Raw genomic sequence first — 24583 nt, 5'->3', positions numbered from 1 at the left:
GTCCCCACCCGCGTGGCCCAGGGTGAAGGATGATGAGAGTTGTAGTCCAACAACACCAGGACATTTCTCTCTCCTGCAGAACAACCTGGCAAGGTTGTCTTTTGCCTCAGCAGAGCTCAGTCTTTGCAGACAGAAGCTCCAAGATTCAACCTCGGGCATCCCCAAAGAGCTTCCCTGTTGCCAATACTAAGCTAAGTGGACCAGTAAGAGGCAGCTTCCCTGTCGAGCTTAATCCCCAGAAACTCCAGCTAAAAGGATAATATAAAAATCTGGTGTTTGCTGCTGCAGTCTGATCAAGGATAATGTTCTCCATTGGCTAGGAAACTTTTGCATCCCAAGAGCCACATTCCCTTCTGGGCAACCTCCTGAGGGCCATGTCCCAGTACTGGGTGGGGCCTGGGATAAAAGGGAGCAACAAACATACCCCTCCCACTTTCTGTCATAGGTTAGTTTATGTATACAGCCACACAGGGCTGGGGTGGTGGTGGTGGCCTAGAGAGGGGTGGTGGCCCCAAAAGAGATTTAGAGGCGAGAACAAGAGGCTTGGGTGGCCCCAACTGAGATTTGGGTTGCCCCCCCTCAGTATGCCTCTTGAGCAAAACAACAACAACAACTATTATTATTATTATTATTATTATTATTCCCCACATATCTGGCTGGGTTGACTCAGCCACTCTGGGCTGCTTCCAATACATATAAATGCATAATATAACATCAAACATTAAAAACTTGAACCTGGGAACTCTTGCATGCAAAGCAGAAACTGTTAACTGTGGGCTACATCACTTCTCTCCTTCCCTCCCTGTGTCCTATGGTCAGGGAAATACACCCAGAAATGTTCAATTCAGCGTTGAAAATAGCTGTTCGCCTGTGGTGACTAGAAAGAGCCTCAAGGTGAGCAGACACAGTCATTTTTGCAAGGCATTTTGTTCTCTCACATTTTCTGTGGCTAGTGTTTATCAGAACAGGACTCGAGAGACCAAAGTTTAAAATCCCTACTTGGGCATGAGGTGACTTTGAGCCATTCATGTTCTCTCTTAGCCTAGCCTATTTCACAGGGATGTTGTTGGGGAGGGCGAGGTGGTGCAGACACCCAGAGCTGCTTAAAGGGAGGAGACTAAAACAATGCAACAAATAAGAATAAATTAGCAGAGGTGTAAATGTTGCTGTCCTTCTCCCCCAACTTGCAATGTTCCTTTAGCAACCAACCCGCCTCCCAACCCACACACAACGGCTTGTGATGAGTGTCGACCTCAGAATCCCACCTGCTCTCCTTTTCTCAGCCGCCTCGTGATCAATGACTCTTGTCACATCTGAGGTTAGGTTTCTTTTCCCCCTTTCTGAACTGCGACATCCTGTCTCTGGGAGACAGATACATGCACACACAGACACCAACCCCAGTCAAGCAACACACGGACCCACCAGCCGACACGCTGACTTTCCTTCTCCTTCCGAAGGTAGGTATTTGTGGGTGGATATTGGAAGAAAGGAAGTTGGATCAGTAGCCTCCATTATTTGTTGACTTTCTTTGCAGACCCCCAGGTGTTCCTATTTTCCAGGGACATCCCTGATTTAGAGAAACCGTCCTGGTTTCTGATTTGATCTTGGAATGTCCCGCTTTTCCTTAGGATGTCCCTATTTTCATTGGAGAACTGTTGGGTGGTATGGTGGGATGTCCCTATTCTCACTGGAATTTTTTTGAAGGGTTTGGAGTTACCCGACCCCCAAACAATCATGAAAACAATCCTGTATAGGGAAGTTTTTAAAAATGTTTTATTATGTTTTTACTTATGTTGGAAGCTGCCCAGAGTGGCTGGGGAAACCCAGTAAGATGTGTGGGGTATAACTAGTAGAATTGTCCTTATGGAATGGGACGTCCCTATTTTCATTGGAGAAATGTTGGAGGGTGTGGGGTGTGCCCAAGAAAAGCCTCTCACGTCCCCTTCATTGCCCCACTGCAACACAACAGCCCTAGTTTCCGGTAGTTGCTGCCGCCCGCCCCCCCCCTTTACTCCTGCAATCCCAAATAGGAGGGAACCTGGGATGCACTCAAGCAATGGCTTCTTCAACGTGCACCTTTGTGGTTTACTCAGAGTGTAAAGGCAGCCTGCATTCTCTCCGAGCCTCTCCTAAACCTCATATGAGTGTGTTGCCCACTTACAGCTCCGATCCTAAACTCCAAGTAGCTTATAGCATCTAGACACAAGAAGATTCTCAATCCCAGAGTCTGGCAAACGTACACATTTCAGCAATCAAATTCAAGAAACTTTTCTTGCCAAAGTTGGAAGCCACCTCCAGTCCCTGCTGAGCTGTGGCAATATTCTGGTCTGTGTTCCATTGAGAATCAAGATGTAGCGGAGACTGTCGCAGTTTTAAGAAATATAATTTATTCACCTATTTACACCTTCAGTCCTCGTGGAGAGAGTCCAGACCTTACAGCATGGTCATCTCAAGAGGGGCTTGTTCCCCACAGCAGTGCAGTGCAGGAGTCCAATGCATCTCCTGTCAAATTTGCTCTGGCCTTTGTTCCCAGCTATTCCAAGCCTCCTGCCAAAGGCCCCAAAACCTTCTTGTGACATCACACCCACACCTTTCGTTCCTCTCAATGACTGCTCTTCCTGCCTTTTGTCAAGTTAACAACTGGGACGGCTCCTCTGACGGGGGTCTCCTATCACAGAAAAACTGGCCTGGCCTGAATTGTGGCACTTTTTGCCAAATCCAGCAAAGTCTGGTTTCAAGCATTTATTGCAACTAAGAACTTTGAGGACTCTGCCCACCCCCCACCCCCCAAAAAACACACACCCTAAAACACGTTAGCCGAGAGGTTTTGCATCCTAAGGAAAAGAGGGCTGTGAAGTTGCTGAGCTGATACACACACACACACACACACACACACACACAGCTTTTTTTTCAGTGGGAACCCATTGGAACTCAGTTCCGGAATCTCTCAGGTGGGCGCCATTGCCATTCTAAGAGAACAAGGAAGACGTTTATGGTGAGTTGCGGCACCTTTCCCCAGAAAAATAGCCAGGACTAATGGGATGTGGAGTCCAACAACACCTCAAGGGCCACAGGTTAATCACCTATTGTTTAGTTATTTTATTACACTTGTATGGTTCTCCCTTTCCCCAGGTTATCCTCTCAACAACCCTGTGAGGTAGGCTAGGCAGAGAGATTAAGACCTCCCCAAGGTCGAACTTTGTGGCTGAGTGGGGATTCAAACTCGGGTTTTTTGCTCCTTGCCCAGCGCTCAGACCACAACACCACACTGGCTCCAACTTCACACAAACCACTTCTCATATGCACCCTCGTGAAGCACAATAAGGACACGTGCGAGGAAGTTTAATACAGATGTAGATGGAATGCAGAAACAGGGTGAAAGTTTCTGCACTTGAAAGTTGGAAAATGAAGCTGATTAATAGGCACTGACAAGACCATAGATTTTGCCTGATAGGCAGTAGCGAGGAGTTCCAAAGGGCAACGCTGCCACACGAAGTGTCTGATTCTGAGAGCACACAGAGCAGACCTCCTGATGAGATGGTATCTGCAGAGTGCAGTGACTGGTTGGGTATATTATGGGTGAAATCAGGTATACTGATCCCCCATTGTATAGGGTTTTTGTACACTAAATCCCTGAACTTAGCCTGGTAGTGAGTTTGCAGCCAGTGCCTCAAAGCCCTTCCTCAGAATCACTCCTTCCCACATTGCAACGGACTAACTTCAAGCATGCACCACATCCCAGGACGATCCGAGTTATCAGTTCCTTTCTCGTTGCAGGGTGTCTTCCCAGAGGGCCGGCCATGCTGAAAGCGAGCCCTGCATCCTCAGTGCCTCTCTTCTTCCTCTTCCTCCTCTTCCTCGGCGTCTCCCCACAATGCCACAAGGCCACAGAGGATGAATGCCTGGAACACAAGGACTTTGTCCCTGGGCACAGCTTGGCCGGCGAGGGCATCGACATCACCACTCTGGAGAAGAAAGGGGCAAAGGTCCTGGATATGAACCAGTGGCAGAGGCCGGACGGGAGCTGCACCTTGTGCCAGAACCCCCTGCTGGAGGGGAAGCCGCTCCAGAGGCTCCCGGTGGCTGCCATCGACTGGGAAGCCAAAACCTCGTGCCAAAGGAGCGTGCATTCCTCCGTGCAGGAGTCTGGCATCTCTCTGGTCCTGGCAGAAGGATCCGACGTGAAGAACGACTGGAAGGCAGGGCTGGAGGTGGAAGTGAAGCCCCAGGCCCTGGCCCAGGTGGCTCTGGCAGGATCCCGCTCCAAGATGGCCGAATTCAGCCGGGAGAAGAGCTCTCAGGACAAGTACAGTTTTGCGAGCCATGAGGTCTCCTGCTCCCACTACAGGTGACGAAGGCAGGGAATGGGGGAAGGCAGGGTAGAGGAATGGCTTGGGGGCAGGCAGGGAGAAAGGCCGAAGGCTTTTCGTGCTGATTTGTTAAGGGTGCCGGGAAATGTAGATCTGGGAGGCAGCGCCAGCCCGAGACGTTTCAGCACCCGAGGCAAACCACAAAACAGCACCCCTCCATTTGGGGTGAGTGAAGATCTACATTGGGAACAAGGGAGGGAATCAAATCAACTTTACCCAATGGCGGAAGTTGACAGTGCTGTCTTTCTAGAAAAAGAGGTGTCAGAGCTCACCCTTGCTCTCTTAGAATGGAAACGGCACCCAACTGAAAGGTGCCAGAGATGAGCTCCAGTGAGCTCAGGCTGAAAATAAGTCCTGGAAGTGGGAATCAAAGGTCTTTGGGGAAAGGGGCCTGCTCTGAATCAAGCCGGATAGGTGCAGAGCCAGGGGCGTAGCCAGGATTTTTGTTAGGGGGTGAACCTCAGTTTGCGATGTATTTTTATTGATTGAGGGGGCAGCCACCCCTCCCTGCCCCCCTGGCTATGCCCATGTGCAGAGCCCAGGAGATCTCAAAGGGCAGTGCCCACCATTTCCTCCCTGAGGTGGGAAGAGACCAGCAGCACCTCCTGTTCACCGAGAGACCCCTGTAGAAGTAGCATCTGGAGGAAGCAGCAAATCCAGCCTCCAAGGAGCCCTTTGCAACCATCGCTGCCGCAACTATAAGTGATGCGTTCCTTGGAAGCTGGATCTGCTGGCCCTGTGGATCCTGCCGCCTAAGGCGGTCTTCTCACCTTGCCTTATGGGTGGGAGGGGTCAACTGCAGAGCCTGGAAGCAGGCCAATCAATTTAAGAAGCCACATTTCAGCAACTGCTACCCCACACTCCTATTTGTCCAATTTGTGAGCGGGGAGAGGGAGGAATGGTTTTGTTCCACAAGAATTCCAGATCAACCTTGCTTGCCCCACCCAAATTTTGCCGGCCTGCAATCCATCAGTGCCCACTGGAAAACAGCGACTGCCTGGGAGCTCCCTGAATAACCTCTTTCTTTTCCCTGCAGCTTCCGCCTTGGCCATTACTTGCCGCAGAGCAGCCATTTCAAATACGCCGTGAAGACCCTTCCCAAAAAGTACCGGCCTGACTCCCAGCTGGAATACCGCCAGCTGATCCAAACCTACGGGACCCATTTCATACAACAGATTCACTTGGGGGGCCGCGTGAGGGACGTGACGGCTGTGCGGGTGTGTGAGGCAACGCTGGACGGGGCGACCACGGACGAGGTCAAGGATTGCCTCAGCTTGGAGGCCGCCGCCAGCCTCGGCAAAGTCAAGATGAACGCCGCCTTCCAGAAGTGTGAGGAGCTGAAGAAGAAGAGGAATTTCAAGGGCTCTTTCCACCAGACGTACAGCGAGCGGCAGACGGAGATTGTGGGCGGGAACAGCCAGGCGGACGTGCTCTTCTGCGACGGGCAGAGCACAGAGCCCTTCAAGGACTGGTTGGAAAGCCTCAAATCCGTCCCTGGTTTGGTCTCCTACTCCCTGATGCCCATCCACACCTTGGTGACCAAGGGGGACCCCAAGAGAGAGGGTTTGCGGCAGGCGGTGAGCGAGTACGTGAGAGAACGGGCGCTGTGGAGGAACTGCTCCCAGCCCTGCCCACCAGGGACGCGGCGCAGCGCCAGGGACACCTGCTCGTGCGTCTGTGCCAGTGACGGTGCCACCAATGCCATGTGCTGCTCACGGGCACGAGGCCTGGGCAAGCTAAAGGTGACAATTGTGCGCGCCAGGAACTTGTGGGGAGACTACTGGTCACGGACTGACGCCTTCGTCAAGGTCTTCTACAACGGCAGGGAGATGCGCACTCCCACCATATGGAACAACGACAACCCAGAATGGAAGGTCCACTTGGATGTGGGGAACATCCAAGTCTTGGGGGAGACCAGCAAGTTGCGGGTACAGGTCTGGGACGAAGACAACAGATGGGATGACGACCTGCTGGGGTCGTGCGACGAACCCCTGCAAGCTGGGAAGCCGCAAAATAAAATATGTTACCTTAATCATGGGAGCCTGGAATTCCAATTCCACTTGGAGTGCGGTCCCTTTCTAGGAGGTCCCTACTGCTTGGATTACTTCCCTCAGAAGCCGAACTATGTAGGTGACTTGTTGCAATGGAATGGCTAAGTGGACCCCGTCAAGCAAAGGGCTCCTTGAGACGGTGGGGCCAATGGATTTCTCCCTCAAGCTTAGAGGACCCCGGTTTTTTAATGTTCAATGTTTTATTATGTTTTTGTATATGCTGGAAGCAACCCAGTCAGATGGACAGGGTACAAATAATAAATTTATTATTATTAGTTGTTTCTGCATGTGCTACTTATCCCTAACACACAATCTCTCTGTCTTCTCACTTGCTAACATTCAAATCACCAAATTCCAGGTTTAGAGTTGTATCCATAGCTAGTTCTGCTCAGAGAAGACCCACTGAAATGAACGAGCCCAAGAGTGTCATGTTAACTTCAATGGGCCTACTCATGAGTTAAGATAATTACAAGAATACCTCACAAGGTCAGCCAAGCCAGAGCCAATTTTTGGAGAGGGTGTCACGTATAGCCCTGAAATGTGAGATATTCCTAATGATAGATGCTTCTGGCCATTTGCTAGCCCCCAGCACCCCCCGCAAACAGATGGGACATATAGATACTGTATAGGACAGGAAATGCAAAGATTGAAAAGGTTGGTATGGGTTTCTTTGGGGTGGGAGGGAGGCTTGCACCTTCTCACTATTGCATGTGTATGAATTAGTGGCACAGGACTAAATGTGAAGGGAATACAACCTATAAAGTGTCATTAGGACTTAATGTACTCAAATGCTCCCTTACAAAATACGTGTTTGGATGGGTGGCAGATTAAGTGGCATCATCTTAGGGCCACTTCTTTAGCAAGACACTTTTCTTTTGGCAAGTGAGTCGTTAGTGAATGGCACTGCATTAAAGGTCTTTGGAAAGAGGCCAGATCTTCAATTAACACATTTCACACAACCCTAATGATCACTTAAAAACTAGAGAGTTATCACCAGTCAGTCCTATCTGGAGTTAGAACCAGCAATGATTGGCAAGCGCAGAATATGTTCTGCAAAATGAAGGCGATTTGAGCTGCTTCGGGACAGGGATAAGTCTCTGGGCTAGTTTATATGCTTGGCAGAACAGCAAACCTCTCTCTGTGTCTCTCTCTCACACAATATTTTACGTTATAAAAGTGATTAGACTGACGAGAAAGCACATTACATCTCAACTGGAAAAGCATGTTGCATCTTCTTTGAAATCGCTGTACCAAATATTCAGCCACAAATGTCAAAAAGACCACACAGTCCACATCGCAATTTAGCCCCCCACACCACAGTCTTCAGTAAGAGGCTGAGGCAGGAAGTGGCAAGAGAGGCAAAAAGCAATATACGTCAGAGCTTACCACGGAAGAAACAAGTAGAAAGAAACCTTAAAGTAATTGGGAGGGCAGTGGGGTGGGGGGTGGGGAAAGAAAGAAGCTGATGGGAGACTCAAGCTTCTCTCCTTGTCAGATCAGACCAGATTTTCTCTCTATGCTTCTGCTACAAGACCTTGGACGCAGGGGACGCTACACAGACAATCTGTTCTGCTTATTGCCTTTCTAAAATATGTGATCATTTAGAACTTGCAGGTCTCTGTGTGTGTAAATGCTGAAGTTCTCAGGAAGCTTATGTCCAATGCTACACTTTACAGAGAATGACTGAACTCTTTTAGTGCACCAAATAAAAGACAATTTCTTTGTAAGCCTATATTTTTAAAAAAACCTTCCTTGATTTACGGTAGTTAAGAAAAAGGACATGGTGCCCCCTACTGGCCAACATAAAGTCCTAGCTATTTCTATTAAGAGCTCTCCCCTCAACCCATCCACATAAGGAGCAGTCAGTTCTCAAAATTAAGTACAGTGGTACCTCAGGTTACATACGCTTCAGGTTACATACACTTCAGGTTACAGACTCCGCTAACCCAGAAATAGTACCTTGGGTTAAGAACTTTGCTTCAGGATGAGAACAGAAATTGTGCTCCAGCGGCGCGGCAGCAGCAGGAGGCCCCATTAGCTAAAGTGGTGCTTCAGGTTAAGAACAGTTTCAGGTTAAGAACGGACCTCCGGAATGAATTAAGTACTTAACCCGAGGTACCACTGTAGTTGATATTAGGAAGTGCCAGTTTCCAATAGTTAAGAAGCAGTGCTTTTTTTTCCTTTCTAAAAAAATGTTTAGGGGTACTCTCATTTTCCTACTCATATTGAAATACTGCCCCTCAATGAGGCCAAACTTAGGTTCACAAAATATTCAGGGGTATGAGTACCCCTGCATCCCTCCAGAAAAAAAGCTATGGTTAGAAGCCAAGTAACACACTTCTCAGTAGCACAGGAGGAAGGGGAAAAATGCTTTGTTCCTTTTCATTACTGGTTTGGGGAATATGCTTTCATCAAGTTCCTCCCTACCCTATCTCAGAATGTATCTTTGGATTCAATCTTTCTCAGCCAAGAAGTGTTTGCTAGCAACTAAGGTGATATTGCTTTGCTGGGTCCGAGGGGTCCTCTGTGTAGAAACTGGTGTTTCCCATTGTGAGCATGTAAAAATGAGAAGGGGAAATGCAGATTGCTAGTCGCAACCAAGGCTCCTTTGCAGATTGTATCTAGCTGTGTTTATCTTCCCTTCACACTCAAGGTGCTTTCTGGGGAACACAGCAGTGTAAAACAGCTGTTCTCTAAAATGGCTCTTGAATTACATTTGGAAGAGGCATTTAAACTTGTACCTTGGGGCTGGCAATGAATCACTACTGAAACTACGGCTTCTTCTGTGGGGTGAGACAACAGCTAAAATGCAAACAAGCAGAGAGGTGTCAAACTGGAGTTAACTTGTTCCAGGGTCTCAGAAGTTCCACAACTTCACAGCTAAGGCCTGGAATATGTGACACATTAATAAAACTAAAGGTTTCAAGTGTACATGCAAGCGTAACTCTTACTCCGTGCCAAGTTATTCCCACAGCCTCTTCCTTCCAGGCATCCAAGACTGACAGAATGGGGGGAAGGAGCTTCTCGCATTGGGGACAACAATGAAACCACAACTTTGCAGACATTCTAGAAAGTGCTTTTATTTTTATATTACAAAATAATTTGAGGCAGGCTGCTTTTCTTTTCTTTACATTCAATCTCCAAGGCAACTGGAACAGTTTGCTAAATGCTTTGATCTGGACAAGTCCTCTTTTTCCAAAGTAGAAAAATATCAAATTTTCAGGAACAAGGCCAAAAGGTCCTGGCGTCCATTTTCTCCATGATTTCCCAACCCATTTCAGTTAGATTTGTAGACAGACAAACCCAAGGGGCTCCTACTCCTTCCTATAACCCTCCTTTCAAGATCTTGATTCCCCACAGCCCCTTGGGCAAGTTTTCCAGGTGGCTAATTCAAGGCCTGTGATCGGGTTTCCTGAGGGAGCAAAAAATATTGTTTGTGTGGTTTTGTCCCAATACTTTTTTAGGTTGGCACTGGGACTATCTCTCATTGTACAAAGAGAGAAAAGAGACCCAAAGAAAAGATTAATACACAGGGCTCAGAAGGGCTGTGAGCACACAACCCCTAAGGCACCAGGGACATGGCGGCTGGGAGGAGGGCCACACAGATGGAGGCATGGGGAAAATGTCAACTTTAAAACTGAAAGCAGAAGGCAAACAGCTTGGTAGAAACCAATAGAAGGCATTTTAGCCATGTGAACCCGGAGGTCTTGGCTTGCTGCCCTTTGCTTCAGCTGAAACAGGCCCCATGTACTTACTAAAGGCCTCTAAAAATCCAACAAACAAGGTCAGGACAAAGGCAGTAGGTTAGAAAAAATTAACAGAGCTGCATGCTGCTTCCCTCATAGGCACATCTAACAGTGTTGAGTTTGTGGGTATGAAAGACCAGACATATCACCACCAAGTTCTGTACAATATCCATTTGTCCGCTTGTAAAGATGTACAATATACTGTGTGATAAGGGGGAAGCTTTAAAAAACTGACATGGCTTGTAGCAAGCTGCATGATAAAGAACTACGACAGGCAGAGGAGATTTTAGAAGGCAGGAACTACAAAAAGGGTAAGGAAAACTCACAGCTGTCATGATCAGAATGGGAGAATTGGGGTTCCTCAAGAAGAGGAGCCATCTAGAATTCATTGCAAGGGAGGATACTTGCTGTGGAGGAGGCCAAGACAGGAACTGACCGTTTGCTTGTGGGTCAAGGCCACAGAATGCACTGGGGGAGAAACACAGGACCTAAATGCAAGCCACGAAAACAAACTAGGAAGTCCAAAATAAATGCAGCAGTGACTTTGCTCTAGAATAGATCTTGAGAGTTATAGGCATCTGGAAACTGTTTTGGATGCAGGGAAATCAGGGGTTTCTTGTTTCTGGGCAACAGGAAAGGAGGCAGCCATAGGCAGCATGTGCTTTCAGGACTGGGCGAAAGGCAGGATGCATCTCCTCCAGCCATCTATCAGTGCAAGGGCCTCCCAGGAGAGGGCAGACGTTCCAGAACCATGATGAAGCCAGAGATGGAGCCCTGAGGAGGGAAAATTCCAAAATTCACAAGAAAGAAAAGGGCAGAGTCAGAACTCTTCACTGCAGTTCCCAACTGAAGCCCTTCACCTAGCAAAATAGCTCTCCCACCACTCCCTCCTCCTACCTAGCCTGTCTAGGTGCCATTGCAAGAGGCATAAGGCATTTGAGATGCAGTGACTTATTCCTCAGCCATCACTAGCTGCAGGCAGCACCTCTAGCTCTGTCATGTGGTGCAGACCAGATCAGAAAGAGCTGAAAATGACTATGCCCCACCCATGTATAACAGCAGCAAGAGACTGTTGCAAAAGTGCACTGGAGCTACATCAAGCCTGTTGTAACCCAGAGGGAAGAACCTGCCTTGGCATGAGATACGGCACCTCTGAGCATGAGCCTCTAGAAGCCCAGATGTTGACCATGCCTCTCCCCTCAAACGTGCAACCGTTCCTCGCATCTTTGTTCCCTATACGCACCATCGGGCTCCAGCAACGCAGCACGAAGGGAGAGGCAGAACTGGGAGCCCTCCTAGCCAACTGCAATGGATACACCAATGATGACGATGATGATGAGCACCGTGACTGTCAGGCAGATGGCAATCATGAACTTCTTCTGCAGAGCCCCAAAGCAGAGAACAGGCAAAAAAGGTGTTAAGGCAGATGGCCAGGGAGAGAGCTCTCAGCTCCTGCTATATTTTTCATTCATCTGCTAGCCACAGGGAGGAAGAACAAGGCACTCTGACAAAGCACCAAAACACCCCCTTCTTCCGAGATTTCATCAGGCATTGCCCATCATCTCAAACATCTATTTGGAACAATAAAGGCTTGGCAAGTGCTTTCCCTCCTTAAGTCAAAGCAGATGTTCCCAGGTTGCCAACTTTTGCCATTTGCACAGCACAGTTGCATGTAAGCATGATACAAACGAGGTCTATTCATTTTAAAGGAGATACAACCCAAATTTCTCCAGCGAACACAGTCAATTTACCTTGCGAGCTTTCTTTTGGTTCTCTTGAGCCATGTGGAGGTGGACCTGCCCTTTCTTGACGTAGTCCTCTGAATCCAGGATGTTCTTCTCTATCCTGTCAATCATCTCTCCCTAAATGCATCAAAGGGGGGGGGGTGAGGTATGAAGAAACCTCTGAGTTGAATGGGAGAGATGTGGGGTGGGGAGAAGAGACAACAGACAACTAGCACAGGGGCAAGGGCGGGTGGCCAGGGAAAATATGTGAGGGGGGCAAAGAAGCTTCTCCTGGGTAGGTAAGAGGTGGGTCTGCATGGGGCCATTAGGGATAGAGAGAGAGAACAAGGTCAAACAAAACAGTGAGAGTACATCAGAAATCATCCAGTACAGGCCAGGAAAGAAAAAAAGGTGAGCACACCTCCTCAAATATCTAGCAACCTCATCATAATAACTAAGCCCATATTAAATCTGTGTAAAAACTCCTAGGAGGCACGGATGGGAAGCGTACTTGGCAAGAAGAGTGACGGAAAGGAGCTTGAAGGCTGGTAAGAAGCCAAAGCAGAAACAAGATGGAATTGTGAGTTGACCCCTTCCCACCAGGGAAGGAAGAGTGAGGAAGGACTCGGTGCCTGCAGACAGCACCTGTATCTTCCGGTAGGGCTGGGAACAACATGTGTCTGTTGCCAGTCAGTGCAGAGAACGCTGAGCTAGTTGGACCAATGGTCTAACTTGGCTTAAGGCAGCTTCCTGTATTCCCAAGAGCACCTGGATCCCGAGTACCTTCTTTCTCCTCCCCCACTGCCATACCTGCAGCTCCACTTCAGTGGCCAGGTACAGGAACATTTCGTGGAGTTCCTGGATGCTGCGCTCCAGCTTGAGGATTTCACTGTGCCGTGTCTCGATTTCGTTCAGAGCCTGCTTCGTCACTTGCGTGTCCTTCATGATCTGTGGGGAGCAAGTGCGGCCGGATAAGTCAGCCGAGGGCCCCTTTTCTACCTGGTGCCCTCCCAAGGCCTCGCCTTCTGGTACTCACATTGGAAACAAACACCTCCGTCTGACCACTCTCCAGCATCTGGTCCAGCTCTTCATCGGAAACTGCCCCGCTGTTAGCTGAGGGGAATGAAGAAAGCAGGCTCAGCACCAAAGCAAGGTTTCCTGCCCAAAATAAGAAGCAAAGCCAGACTCCCTCACTCTCGGCAGCCTACCTTGAACCCTTCCACTACCCCTCCTGTCTAAAGGCACTAAACCCCACACACCTCCAAAATCGGAACTCAAGGGCCACACAGCACCACTGTGCCTGTTACTCGGCTGTGGAGCCACAAAGCCTTCTGTCATGATGTACTGCCTAGCTGAAGGGAGGTGAAGCTCTCTGCCTGAAGTCTACTGTCAGGGGCTTGACATTTTGTGCTCTAAACTCCAACTTGCTGCATTCTTCAATGGTGGTTTAAATATTTGCTTTGCTTTATTCTAGGTGACTGAGGAGGTTTTCAAAACTTTTTACCTTCAGGGAACCGATTCCACATCAACAGGCCTAAAAAGGATTAAATCTTCCTTCATTTTTTACAGTGCAATCCTATGCATGCTGGCTCAGAAATAATTCCCAGTGAGCTCGGTGGGGCTTATTCCCAGGTAAATGTATACAGGACTGCAGCCTTAGCGCAATCCTGAACTAAAAGATTAACGCAACTTTAACAAAACCCACTGTGGATATGATTCAGTAGAAAGAGAATTATACATTTATAAATAAAAATAAAGCTTCCAAGGTTTTGTGGAGCTCTGGAAAAACACTAATCTTGTTAGACAGTTTGGTATCCTCTCTTCCCTTTCCCCCCTCTATATTTAGATTTTTGGCTCAGCTTTATGGTAAAGTCGAGTATAGATGAAATGAGACACTGTAGACACTGGTGGTGAGGATCAAACCAAAATCTAGACTTTACAAGGAGGGATTGGGCTGATGCTGAGTGATGGGCCATCACTGACCAGTTATTAAAAGCTGTCCTAAAAGCACCTCTAGCTCCTAAGCTTTTTTGCAAAAAAAAATGTTCACATATTTGAAAGCTTTCCCCCTCTACAGTGAGATGCAGACAGTTTTATGGTGAAATATGAAACAGCCTACTCTCTGCAGGCAGAACACTGGAGTAGGGCAGGCTTGGGGGCTTCCAGGGTAAGAGTTCACACTTCTTCCCGCACCACCTTCACACCTCCTTCCACAGGGCTGGTAGCGAGGACCCAGCCCTTCAGAGTTTGTTTCAAGCCCTGCTTAAATATTAGTGGTGCCTTTGGTGAACATTTGCTAGAAAATTGTTAAGGGGGATCCCTGATACAGCTCATGCTTTCCTGAAGATTGTTATTAAATCTTAGCATCGCAAACACTCCTGTGAGAGATTTCAGAATAGGGATCTTCCAGCTGCCCCTGCTCCTATTCAGCACTCTGCACAATTGGTACCTCTTTTAGCTTTCAAATTCATCCGAAGGATGAGGCAGCTGAATTAAAGGATATTTCTTGACAAACTATCTTTATTTGCTGTTGGAGACTAGGAGAGCCTTCACATCAGGAATTTCAGACAATGTTTTGGTTTGTGTGATCTGGCCTATCTGAAATGAAAGAAATGCTGAAAAACCTTCCTCCCATTCCCTCCCCTCATTTGGCTGTGAAACCCCAGGCCAAGTGTGCTTTGTGCAGCTTACCCTTCCAACTCTTCTGCCTTTCAAGGTCATCTTCCTTTAGAGGACAGCAGACAGACGCTATCCGTCTCCACAGGAAGATGACTTGGCCCACGTACAAGTAGGAGCATGTCAATGAAGCTTTTTTATATATATAAAACAGTTTGAAAGCAAAAGGGCTTTCAAGATTTTACAATACCTGCGAGGTGGAGGGTTCAGTTAGGAGCCAGGGTTGTACTAACCCTTCCCCACCACCACCCCACACAACAGGATACCTTTGAAACTGCTTCAGGAAGAAAAACTTGCCTTTTGGAAAACAGCCAGACTTTAGCAAAACCAGGTCTCCTAGTACTGATTTTTTTTATAAAATGTGCATCCTATCTACCCTCCTCTTCTGGGCCCCTTGCCTTCCCAATTCACAACCTACAACGCATCTCATTACCGACAGCTGTTTCTCTGATGCTTTGCTAACCCTGTACCTGAAATGTGTCACAGAAGGGAGGAAATGGGGCAAATGTCTTCCTCACAAAGACCACCAGTGTTCTCAACTTCCCCCAAACTAGAAATGTTGCCAGTGCTCCCCTGCCTTGTGTCCCAAGTTTTGGAAATTTTAATAGTCCCCGTGCAGCGTGGTAGTTGAGCCTAGGCTCCACAAAAAAGTGCTCTCAAGACCAAGATGCATAGTCATTTTCTCCAAAGCATAAAGAGCTATAGCTTGCCTTTGGGCCAGAGACATGCCTGCAAACACACAGGGGGGGAAATGAAAGCCTCATCTGGCTACAGCCTGAAGTCACTCTGATAAGACAACTTGGGCAGACTTCACCATGCTAGAAATCACTGCAGCTGTATCCTTGAACTGCTCAGTTCCACTTGTCTTTCTCAGGAGCACAGGCCTCAACACACACTTGCGTGGATGGGAAAGAAAGTATGCAAAAAACAGCAGTTATGAGCTTGGAAGTTGCCTCTTTTTAAAGCCAATGTAACGTATCCTCTACTCTGGAAAATGACTCTGCATCTAAAATGTGCAATGCAAATCAAGTTTGCATGCTTGTTTATTTTGCATGTTTTCCACTTCTGCTAGATGATGGAAAGATAGAAGTGTAAAGAACAGGCCTTAAAGACACATCATCTGACCAGTGGAAATGTTACATGTTTTCAATGCCCACTTCCTAAGATCTAGGAACTTGCTTTATAAACAAAATCAACAAAACTTCCAGAATCCACTTATAGAGAGTGATTGCAAAGACATAAAACCCACGTGTCCCTGACCAGCATCACAAACACAACAGCTCATGCGTTTCTGGGATATCTCTAACAGCAGCATTGTGATAAGAACAGGGCACCATGTCCAAGCTTAGGATACTCATCTTAACCACCAGGCAACCCAGATAACTTTGGGCAAATCACAATCTTAGGGCTGGCACTATGACTTGTTCCCATGACTTCTGGGCAACTCTAGTAAGTAGGAACCTTGCAGCAACCGAGATTGCTGATTTGGCACTGAAATGCAGTCATCTCTGGAGCCAGTGGGAAGAAAGAGCAGACACTCACTGATCTGCAGCTGTCTCCTGATGCGCTCCAGATTCTTGTCTCGGTAGTCAGACTGCGTTGCATTGCACTGGTTGATCAGGTCCAAGAACTGTTGGGACAGGATCCCATGCTGAGGCAGAAATGGAAAGAAAGGGTTAAGGACACTTCTGTGGCCTCCTCCTCACCAGTACCCAAGCGAGCTAGCTGGGCCGCATCTGACCTGGGTTCTCTTCATACGAACGTTGATGGAGTTTTTGTTCTCATCTTCCCCATCCTTCTTGGGCTCAATTTCTATATTAAAAAATAAACAGGGCTGCAATCAAGCCACGCCACTTTCTACTGGAGACAGACAGAAGGCCTCCTCCTGGTTTCAGTACAATGAGCACACAGACAAAGCTGGAGAGCAGAAGCTAGGAGGTCCGACATGCAGCACTCTTCCCTTTTATGCATTAAGACCCAATCCTCCTTCCACACTCACTTTTCAGGCGGGTCCGAATGTCTTTTGCCAGCTCCTTGATTTCCTCACGTAGCTTTTGCAGGTCTTGCTTCATGCCTAGAAAACACCAAGGTTAAAAAGTCAACAGCTGGGATTGTGCCAGAAAAGAATTAGATGACATCTGCATGTGGCTTTTGCTAAGGTGTTATGTATGGAGGTGCTTCTTTGCCACATCCCTTTCCCGCAGGCCATTTGGCCAACTGAAGGGAACATGGACTACAGTTGCTCTGCCCAAATTCAATCCACTGCTAGGCCAAATCATTTCTTCCTGAAGAACACTGCAGAAATGGCTGTTTCTCCATATTGCTTTGGCTAAAGCTCCATGATTCCACCTGAACTACAACCACGTCTCCTCACGTCAATGCAAAACTCCTTTGTCAATATTACTCATTTATCCTGTTTCTCTGACCACACTGATGCCTATCTTCTGATCCTTTCACTGGCTTTCCAGTCCATTCTACCTGGATATATAGAACAAAACCTTTGCCTTTACTTTTAAAGCTATCCATGGTCTTGCTCTGCTATCTTTCAGCTTTTGTTCTTCAATATATCCCACCAACAACTCCACCCATCTCCCCTGCTGCCCTCTTCAAGCGGGCCCTTCTTCTCTGAACGTGAACTTGGCACAACATCTGCTCATTCAACTCTCTCCTCACCCCTTCTCCTTTGTGCATGGACTTTGGCTTTTCCTCTTATTTACTTTAGAGTATTTCTATTCTGCCAACCAATCAAAGTTCTCAAGGCTGCTTACAATGTATTTCAATCCCACCCCCTCTGGTTTTCTAATGTTCTAACAATTGGCACCGTGCAGCTATATCTTTTGACTGGGAACTGACGGTTGAACCACCCATCTGAATCCTCATTCCTAATTTAACCAAGTTTTTAACAATGCAGAATAGCATTTGCCCCTATTCACTCCTTCCTACCCTTGTCTGCCTTTCCATCCTACTGTTGTTCCCTTGCTGTCTATTTTAGGCTGTAAGCAACTTTGAAGCATGAATCAGTCTACTGTGCTCATGCACACACTGATGGAACAGTATAAACTGTCGCAATCCATAATCTGGCCTGAAGGCACATAATGCAGTATCCTTGCTAAACTTAAATCAGGTCTAGTCTGGTCGGTGCTTTGATTGGAGGCTGCCTAGGAATACTATTTACATTAACGTAAGTTCCACAGAAGAAAGGTGGGGGTATACATCAATTATATTTTGGAAATTTGCTTAATTTCTATGCATTTGGACACCTCTTAAAATATCATAACCAATTTTTGCATGATGGCAATTGAAACCAAGAAGCAGGTTTTTGTTTAGATACAACTGGATTTCATTTTGAATCAATATGGTACACGGAATCTTTTCAAACTATAACTCATAAGAAAAGCAAGCTATGAGGCTGCTAGGAGTAAACAGCAATGTGCACTTTGCAACAAGGCAATTCTAATTCTGCACTACTTTAAATCATGAAATTTAAATACCACTAAACTCTGCCCCTAAATTTTACCATTTTCTCCAACTTTTCTTAGCCACTTACCTCCAAGAGCTTCTTTGTCCAGTTTTCCCCCAGCCCATATCTTCTACTTCACCACCCGCATTCCCCCACTGCAAACTTACTATCCTCAGGGAGGGGTGTGGCCAAAATGGTAGTTTGATGTTTTTCTAGATCTTTTACTTTGCTTCCCAGAGTCTTCAAGGCTTCACGGATCCCACGTGTCTGAGAAGGCAATAAAAAATGATACGATGAGAAGGAGTCAATTCTAACCAGCTGAACCCTGACTTCATCTTGAAGCAACATTCAGTTATAGAAGTGCTGTCAGTCTCCTACCCTCCCCTTTTTCCACTTTTCTTTGGGGGTGGTTAATGATAACACACCAGAAGAAGAAGAAGAAACACATTTCCTTTTCATTGTCAATGACCCCCAAATCTCCATCAATTAAGCAGGTTGCCATTGAAGAGGTATCTCCATAGTATGAAACCCACTCATATCTCACTGCGTATAACTACAAGCCACCAGCACAGGGAACTGGCTGACTAGATCTATTTACATAAGCAGAAAGCATAATGTGTCTGCTCCATAGGGTTCTAGAAAATGCTCAAGTGATTTGCACCCTCAAGAAATCACACAAAAACACTACTGTGTGCGGGCAATACTGATGCAGCTTCAGCTTACCAAAGACTGTTCATGGATGCCAGAATTCAAATTATCTCCTCTTATTTTATTTAAAACATTTCCTCCCATACAGCTCACAGCACATTAAAAATAAAATACTATTCATAAAAAACAGGAACATTAAAACTGCATGATATATAAAAACAACAGAAATTCAGCATAAAACCAATTTCAGGGGGAATGAAACTATGAAATGATTGGGAAAATAGAAGTTTTCTGCACGGCACTGGAAAAATAACAAGGCAGGCAATGGGCAAATCTTCCACAGCCAGGGCACCACCAAAGCGAAGGTGCTCTCTCTTTCTCCTGTTGCCACCTGCCTCAGGTGGCAGCTGGAGGATGGTCTCCAGAGCTTAACATAAGGAAAGGAGGACAGGGAGGTAAGCATGGTCTTATTGTTCTTCAGATGTGCAGCCAGAAGATCTCCAACTCCTCTGACACATTATAGCAACAAACCAATAGCATGCGATAGCAACTGTAGCAAGAAAAAAGTCAAGTGATTGTGGAAGAGTTTCCATGGGATAGTGAAAACAAAGATGATCATGCTGATAGATGCCATTTTTGGCACCAGAAGCGGGTGGGACGTTGGTAGATGCAGGATGGGTCAGGCTTATGTGTGTCCCACCAATGCACACAGCACCTTGGAATCCACACACACACAGGAAGATAGTTTTCAAGTCAACTCCGCACATGCTTAGAAAGAAAGATTGTGGTACCGTTCGGAAGAATTCGTCAGTTGGATCTGGAGAGCCATTGGGTCTTGCTGATCCTGGCTGTGGGACCAGAGTATCGAGTTCAGTCTCTTCACAGTCCGAGTCGACATCCTTCTGTTAAAGAGAGATGTGGAGGGAAGAGATCAGATGCACCAAAGCCCTCACTGCGCACGTGTTGCAGATGGCGGGGGGGGGGGGGGACACATAGAAAAAATCCCACACTGTTCTTAGACAAGATTCATTTTCATTCCTTTACAAACATTTCTATCCAAATCAACTTCTAAATCAGCTAACAATTTAAAACCAGTATTTTCAAACAATATTTTCATTCCATTTTGCATAGTACAGAAGACACATGTTCTAAGACTGAATAGAATCTAACATGTCATGGTTGCTTAAAAGGCTGACTTGGCACCAGTCAGCTGTGAAGAACAGACAAAACTGTCTTGTGTATTCAGTTTTTCTCCCTATTCTCTATCAACACACACTGTTGTACTCTTAGACTAATACAGAACTTTTGAGAGCTATGGGCATCTGTGAGAAGATGTGCAATTGGCACTGGATGTTCATCTGGCCATAACTGCATGTGGAAAACTGGCATGTAGATCGGGTACCTGCATCTATTGCTGGATGAGATGCATAAAACGTTGTAGACATATAACCAGTGATAGAAACTGAGATATGAAAGCTAGGAAATAAATGGTACCTTAAACCTAGATTATGGGCACAACAACGGAATGTCTAGGCACACTTTTTTTATAACAAGGATAAAAAGCTAAATATGAGTGAACTGCAGCTAAAACTTTATGTTCATTTTTCACATGGCCTAGTCCTTCTCCTGCCCACCCCCTTAATATTCTTAAGAGGGTCTCTTCTCCAGCGAGTAGCTGGAAGTGACGAGGCAGAAAAAAGTCCTCCTTTCCTTCCACTCTGCAGTTTTAATCTGAAATCGTAGGGACGGTACTATGCCCAGAGCTCAGAAATTGCTTGCACTAATGAAATTCCTTGTCGCAAGATGCGCCTAGAACAATGGGAGTTTCAAACTCTGCATATAATGTAACACACATTTCTCTGTGTGGATGCCAACCTGGTCACTACATTTTGCTGCTCAATAAATCTGAGCAATTTTTAAACATGTAATCTTGTACAAAAGTGAGAAAAATCTGTGACTGGGATACATGGAAGACAAGTTGGACACTGAGGGCTTCCTTTGTTGGAAAACACTCTTGCCTCAGTCTTTAATTCAACAAGAACAAAACAAAAAAAATGTGTTTTGCTCCTAGATTGGAAATTGGCTATGACACATACCTCGGATTAAGTACTTAATTTGTTCCAGAGGTCTGTTCTTAACCTGAAACTGTTCTTAACCTGAAGCACCACTTTAGCTAATGGGGCCTCCTGCTGCTGCCGGAGCACAATTTCTGTTCTCATCCTGAAGCAAAGTTTTTAACCCGAGGTACTATTTCTGGGTTAGCGGAGTATATAACCTGAAGCATATGTAACCTGAAGCGTATGTAACCTGAGGTACCACTGTACCACTCATGAAGGATTTGGGATGAAAACCTCAATCAGTGGGGCTGGGATGTGCCTCTGTGTACTTTGGCTGAATTCTGCTCCAACTCACTTGGACCTCACATTTCTTTGTGTCAGTAGCAATGGCAATTCCCCCCCCCCCCAGTTGAGAAGATGCACAACACAGGTCTTATTAGTAATATGCATATGGGCCAGGGTTCTGTGGGAGCAAATCAAACCTCAAGAATGTGACCTAGGGTATAGAATCCAGTTCCAAAAAAGCTTTCATTTCATTACCTTTCATTTGAATAAACTTTAAAAGCACAACATCACTAGCTAGTTTCTAGCTCTCATGGTTGATAAGAAATGCTTGAATCTACATGTTCAACACTAGGTGAAATGTCAATAGCCAAACAATGGTTGATCAAAGTTTCTAGCAGCTGGGGACAGGGCTTCAGCACCCCCCATAATTGCATGCCCCTCTATTTTATGCAAAATATTTATGCAAATGTGCACTCTCCTGTGCTAGAGATCCATGCTGGCTGAAGCTCTTTCTAATGCTGCACTGTACTTACAAGGCAGTGACAGCATTGTCATTTGAATTACCCTACCTTTGTGCAGAATTCCATTTAGTTTGCTTTTTAAAAAAAAGAATAAAGATAATCCTGCTTGTGAGACACTTTCTCAAACAGAACTGTTATGAAAAGAACCAACTATATATTCCAAAAAGTAGATGACTCCAGAAGAACGATGGTGGCATCTTTAAAACTAATTCATTTTAATTGTGGCATAAGCTTTCAAAGGCCAACAATCTTCTTTATCAAGGTAATCTATATAGGTAGTAGGAACATTACTACTCTTTAATTAGGGCTGTAAGCTTTAGCCAATTAAACTTTAACCACAGATTATGATTCAGTCCCTGCTTAATTGGAAATATACCATTGTGCATGGTGCAGATGTGCCAGCTCACTCCCTTCCTGTGTCAAATTTGACAACGGACTTGAAAAGAAAAAACAAAACTAGCAGCTATTTTGTATATTAGTGTGAAACCACCCTGGTTTCCTTTCTAGTAAGAACGACAAACATCTGAAACTGACATGAGAAGTCAGTAATATGTTTCCTAAATCTGTATTTTCTCGCTACTGATAAAGATGGAGAGACAAAGGGACGAATGGTCAGGGCAGAGATACTGAAATCTTAACAAAGCAAAGCCTAGAAATTCCATGTTTATACACAGGAGCTGAAGCATTCTGGAGGACAAGAAAGGCAACGGGAATACAGCAATAGTGTTGTTTGCTGACACCGAAAAGCATCTTAAATGTAATGTATAACTAAGTGGAAGGTGACTTTTGCATTAAGCCATCTGCAAACATTGTTCAAACCCTGAGACAGAATCAAACTTGGTCCCTCTATCTCTCCCTCTCAAACCACTTACCATTTTGGAATCTTGTAACAAGTGAGTCCCAAATGTAACTTCCTAATGTAACATTATTTACATTCTGGTTCTTTTATAATATTTCTATCCTACCCTTCCTCCAAGGATATCAGGGCAGCAGCCACAATAATCCTATGAGGTCCGAAAGGCTGAGAGTTGACGACCTACGGTCACCTGGTAAGATGCATGGCTGAGTTGGATTTTACACATTTTCCCAACCAAAAGTCTGACACTATCCACCACCAGTTGCTGCCTCCCAAGACAAAAAGACCAATGAGACATCCAGTGGCATTATTTTGGGGCTGGGTATCACTTTGGTGTGCAATATTGCCTTGCCCAAATGAGTTAACATCTCCAACTTCTTTCGATCTCTGGAAATTCCTGGGGGCCTAATGTACCCCAACTCCTTTCCATGGTGTTTTCCACTAAAACATTGGAGTAGGGTAGTAGCTAAGAGAAAGCCAATGAAGAGAGCAGATGAGAAGAGGGAACCAATGCAAGAAGGGACAAGGGAGTGTTATGTGAATATGGGGGACAAAAGGAGCACAGTGTGAGGACAAATGGAGTGTGGGGAAGAAATATAAAAATGCTGGGAGGCAGCCTATGGAAAAGGAAGGGCAGAGATGAGGAAGGCAACCCAAAGAGTGGATGGAATAATGAGGGTGACGGAGAAGGGGAAATAACTGGAGGCAGCAGGAGGAGAATACAGGGATGAAGAGAGCAGATAAACAAACCCAGAACTGGGTTGGGGGAGGCGAGTGGGAAAGTGGGAGACCATGATCACGGGAGGGAGGGACGGAAAACAGCGCCCCCCACAGGAGCCTGAGAGGAAAACGCGCATTTGGAAAGGAAAGCTTTTGACTGTCAAGGGGAGGGGAAGTTTGGAATTTATGAAATCCAGACGGCGAATAACAGAAGCGAAAATGGCAACTCCTGGCTGTGTTTTTGGGGTGGGGGAGGTGCGCACCTGACACCCTGCGGGGGGGGGGAGCAATGGGGCCCCGCGAGGCGGTCGGGGTCAGTGAGGGGAGGTGGAAATCGGCCTTCAGAGGTCGAGGGGCCAAATTTGGGGTGAGGTTTAGGAGACCTAAAATTTGGGGTGAGGTTTAGGGGGGATGAGAAGAGCAAAAGGGACTGCGGAGGGAGGGAGGACGAGGAGGCAGAGAGAGCGAACAGCCTATAAAAGGCGAGGGGAAAGCGGCGCGCAGGGGGAGAGCGCGGCCGACGGCGCAAAGGAGGCACGGAAAGGGGAGGAGCAAAGGCGACCGTTGTGGGCGTGGCCAGCCGCGCGAGGATTCTCACCCCTCTGATCTCGTCCGTTCGGTCCCTCATAGCTGCTTCCCCCTCCTTTTTTTTTCCTTTTTCGCACTCCCGGGGACGAAGTGGCGCGGGGAGGAGGGGGGAATCAGAATGGAGGGGCAGGAGCAGACTGCGCACGCGCGCTGGAGGTCCCTCCTCCTCCTCTTCCTTCGCCGCCGCCGCCTCCTCCCCCTCCCCCGCCTCTTTCTTCCTCGCGGGTAGGTTGCTGGAGAGGCAAAAAAAAAGGAAAAAAAGAGAGAAACACACTGTCGCCACCTAGCTCGTACTGCGCATGCGCCTTCTGGCCCCGCCGCTCGACACGGCGGTTTTCACCCTCAACCCCTTAGCCAGTGGAGAAGCAACGGAAGAGGAAGGCAGACACCAGGGATTGATTTAGTATGTTTATTGCTATTACAGAGTCTACCCGGGACCCGCTTTTTTTCTGTCATTCGGAATCATTACAACGGAGGATTTTTAATTTTTTTTAAAAAAAGCAACAGGAGGAGGCGGCGACTTGGGACGCCCATAATGAATATTCCTTTCTTGACTTCAATATGGCCGCTACCGGAAGTTCATTTGCGTCTACCGGATGTCGTTTTTCACCGGCTGGACATCGGCTGTCATTGAGGACCATAGAGCTACGTGTATGCGTAGAGTGTCCCACTAATTCTGGCCAATACTCAATACAGTAGTCCTTTGCTAAAAAAGTAGTGTCGTGTGGAAATGATTTGGAATGTGCAGCCCCGAATTTGTTTTTAATATAACCGCCAGTTTTGGGATACAGACTATTTAAATTTCTCACAAATTTTAAATGAATTAAAACGGGCCAATAGGCAACAGGTTCCCCTTCTCACCTATGGAAAATGCTAGTCCT

At 46.6% G+C, this 24583-nt stretch overlaps 2 protein-coding genes across 4 annotated transcripts; one reads left to right on the top strand and one right to left on the bottom strand.

Moving 5' to 3' along the window:
* The first annotated feature begins 1150 nt into the window (after positions 1–1150).
* PRF1 (perforin 1) lies at positions 1151–6696 on the top strand. 2 transcript variants are annotated; one of them, XM_081883638.1, is made up of 3 exons: positions 1151–1457; positions 3778–4348; positions 5407–6696. In XM_081883638.1, exons 1-3 carry the CDS (start codon positions 1298–1300, stop codon positions 6524–6526), a joined length of 1851 nt encoding a protein of 616 aa, XP_081739764.1. In that variant the 5' UTR covers positions 1151–1297; the 3' UTR covers positions 6527–6696. The 2 variants fall into 2 exon arrangements, with proteins under 2 accessions (XP_081739764.1, XP_081739765.1); XM_081883639.1 differs by lacking the exon at positions 1151–1457 and adding an exon at positions 2926–2995.
* Positions 6697–9481: 2785 nt separating this feature from the next.
* Positions 9482–23882, bottom strand: STX4 (syntaxin 4). Of its 2 annotated transcripts, none has more exons than XM_081883671.1 (11): positions 23713–23882; positions 19467–19577; positions 18195–18294; positions 16567–16641; positions 16309–16379; positions 16110–16218; positions 12928–13004; positions 12702–12839; positions 11919–12029; positions 11411–11546; positions 9482–10941 (listed from the first exon to the last, which is right to left on the bottom strand). In XM_081883671.1, the coding sequence occupies exons 1-10, from the start codon at positions 23740–23742 to the stop codon at positions 11463–11465; spliced, it is 906 nt and encodes a 301-aa protein (XP_081739797.1). In that variant the 5' UTR covers positions 23743–23882; the 3' UTR covers positions 9482–10941; positions 11411–11462. The 2 variants fall into 2 exon arrangements, with proteins under 2 accessions (XP_081739797.1, XP_081739798.1); XM_081883672.1 differs by lacking the exon at positions 23713–23882 and adding an exon at positions 22411–22505.
* Between the last annotated feature and the right edge of the window lie 701 nt (positions 23883–24583).

The sequence above is a fragment of the Podarcis melisellensis genome, assembly GCF_964234715.1.
Source record: "Podarcis melisellensis genome assembly, chromosome: 13".
NCBI lineage: Eukaryota > Metazoa > Chordata > Lepidosauria > Squamata > Lacertidae > Podarcis > Podarcis melisellensis.
This window is presented reverse-complemented; position numbering and strand designations above follow the sequence as displayed.

Excerpts from the sequence above, each read along its gene's own strand:
- STX4 (XM_081883671.1), bottom strand. The coding sequence starts at position 23,742 with ATGAGGGACCGAACGGACGAGATCAGAGGG. Across the intron at positions 12,030-12,701 it reads CCACTGAAGTGGAGCTGCAG|GGAGAGATGATTGACAGGAT; the intron begins GTATGGCAGTGG and ends TGATGCATTTAG. Across the intron at positions 11,547-11,918 it reads ACCAAAAGAAAGCTCGCAAG|AAGAAGTTCATGATTGCCAT; the intron begins GTAAATTGACTG and ends GGGGCTCTGCAG.
- PRF1 (XM_081883638.1), top strand. The coding sequence starts at position 1,298 with ATGACTCTTGTCACATCTGAGGTTAGGTTTCTTTTCCCCCTTTCTGAA. Across the intron at positions 1,458-3,777 it reads CTTTCCTTCTCCTTCCGAAG|GGTGTCTTCCCAGAGGGCCG; the intron begins GTAGGTATTTGT and ends TTCTCGTTGCAG. Across the intron at positions 4,349-5,406 it reads GTCTCCTGCTCCCACTACAG|CTTCCGCCTTGGCCATTACT; the intron begins GTGACGAAGGCA and ends TTTTCCCTGCAG.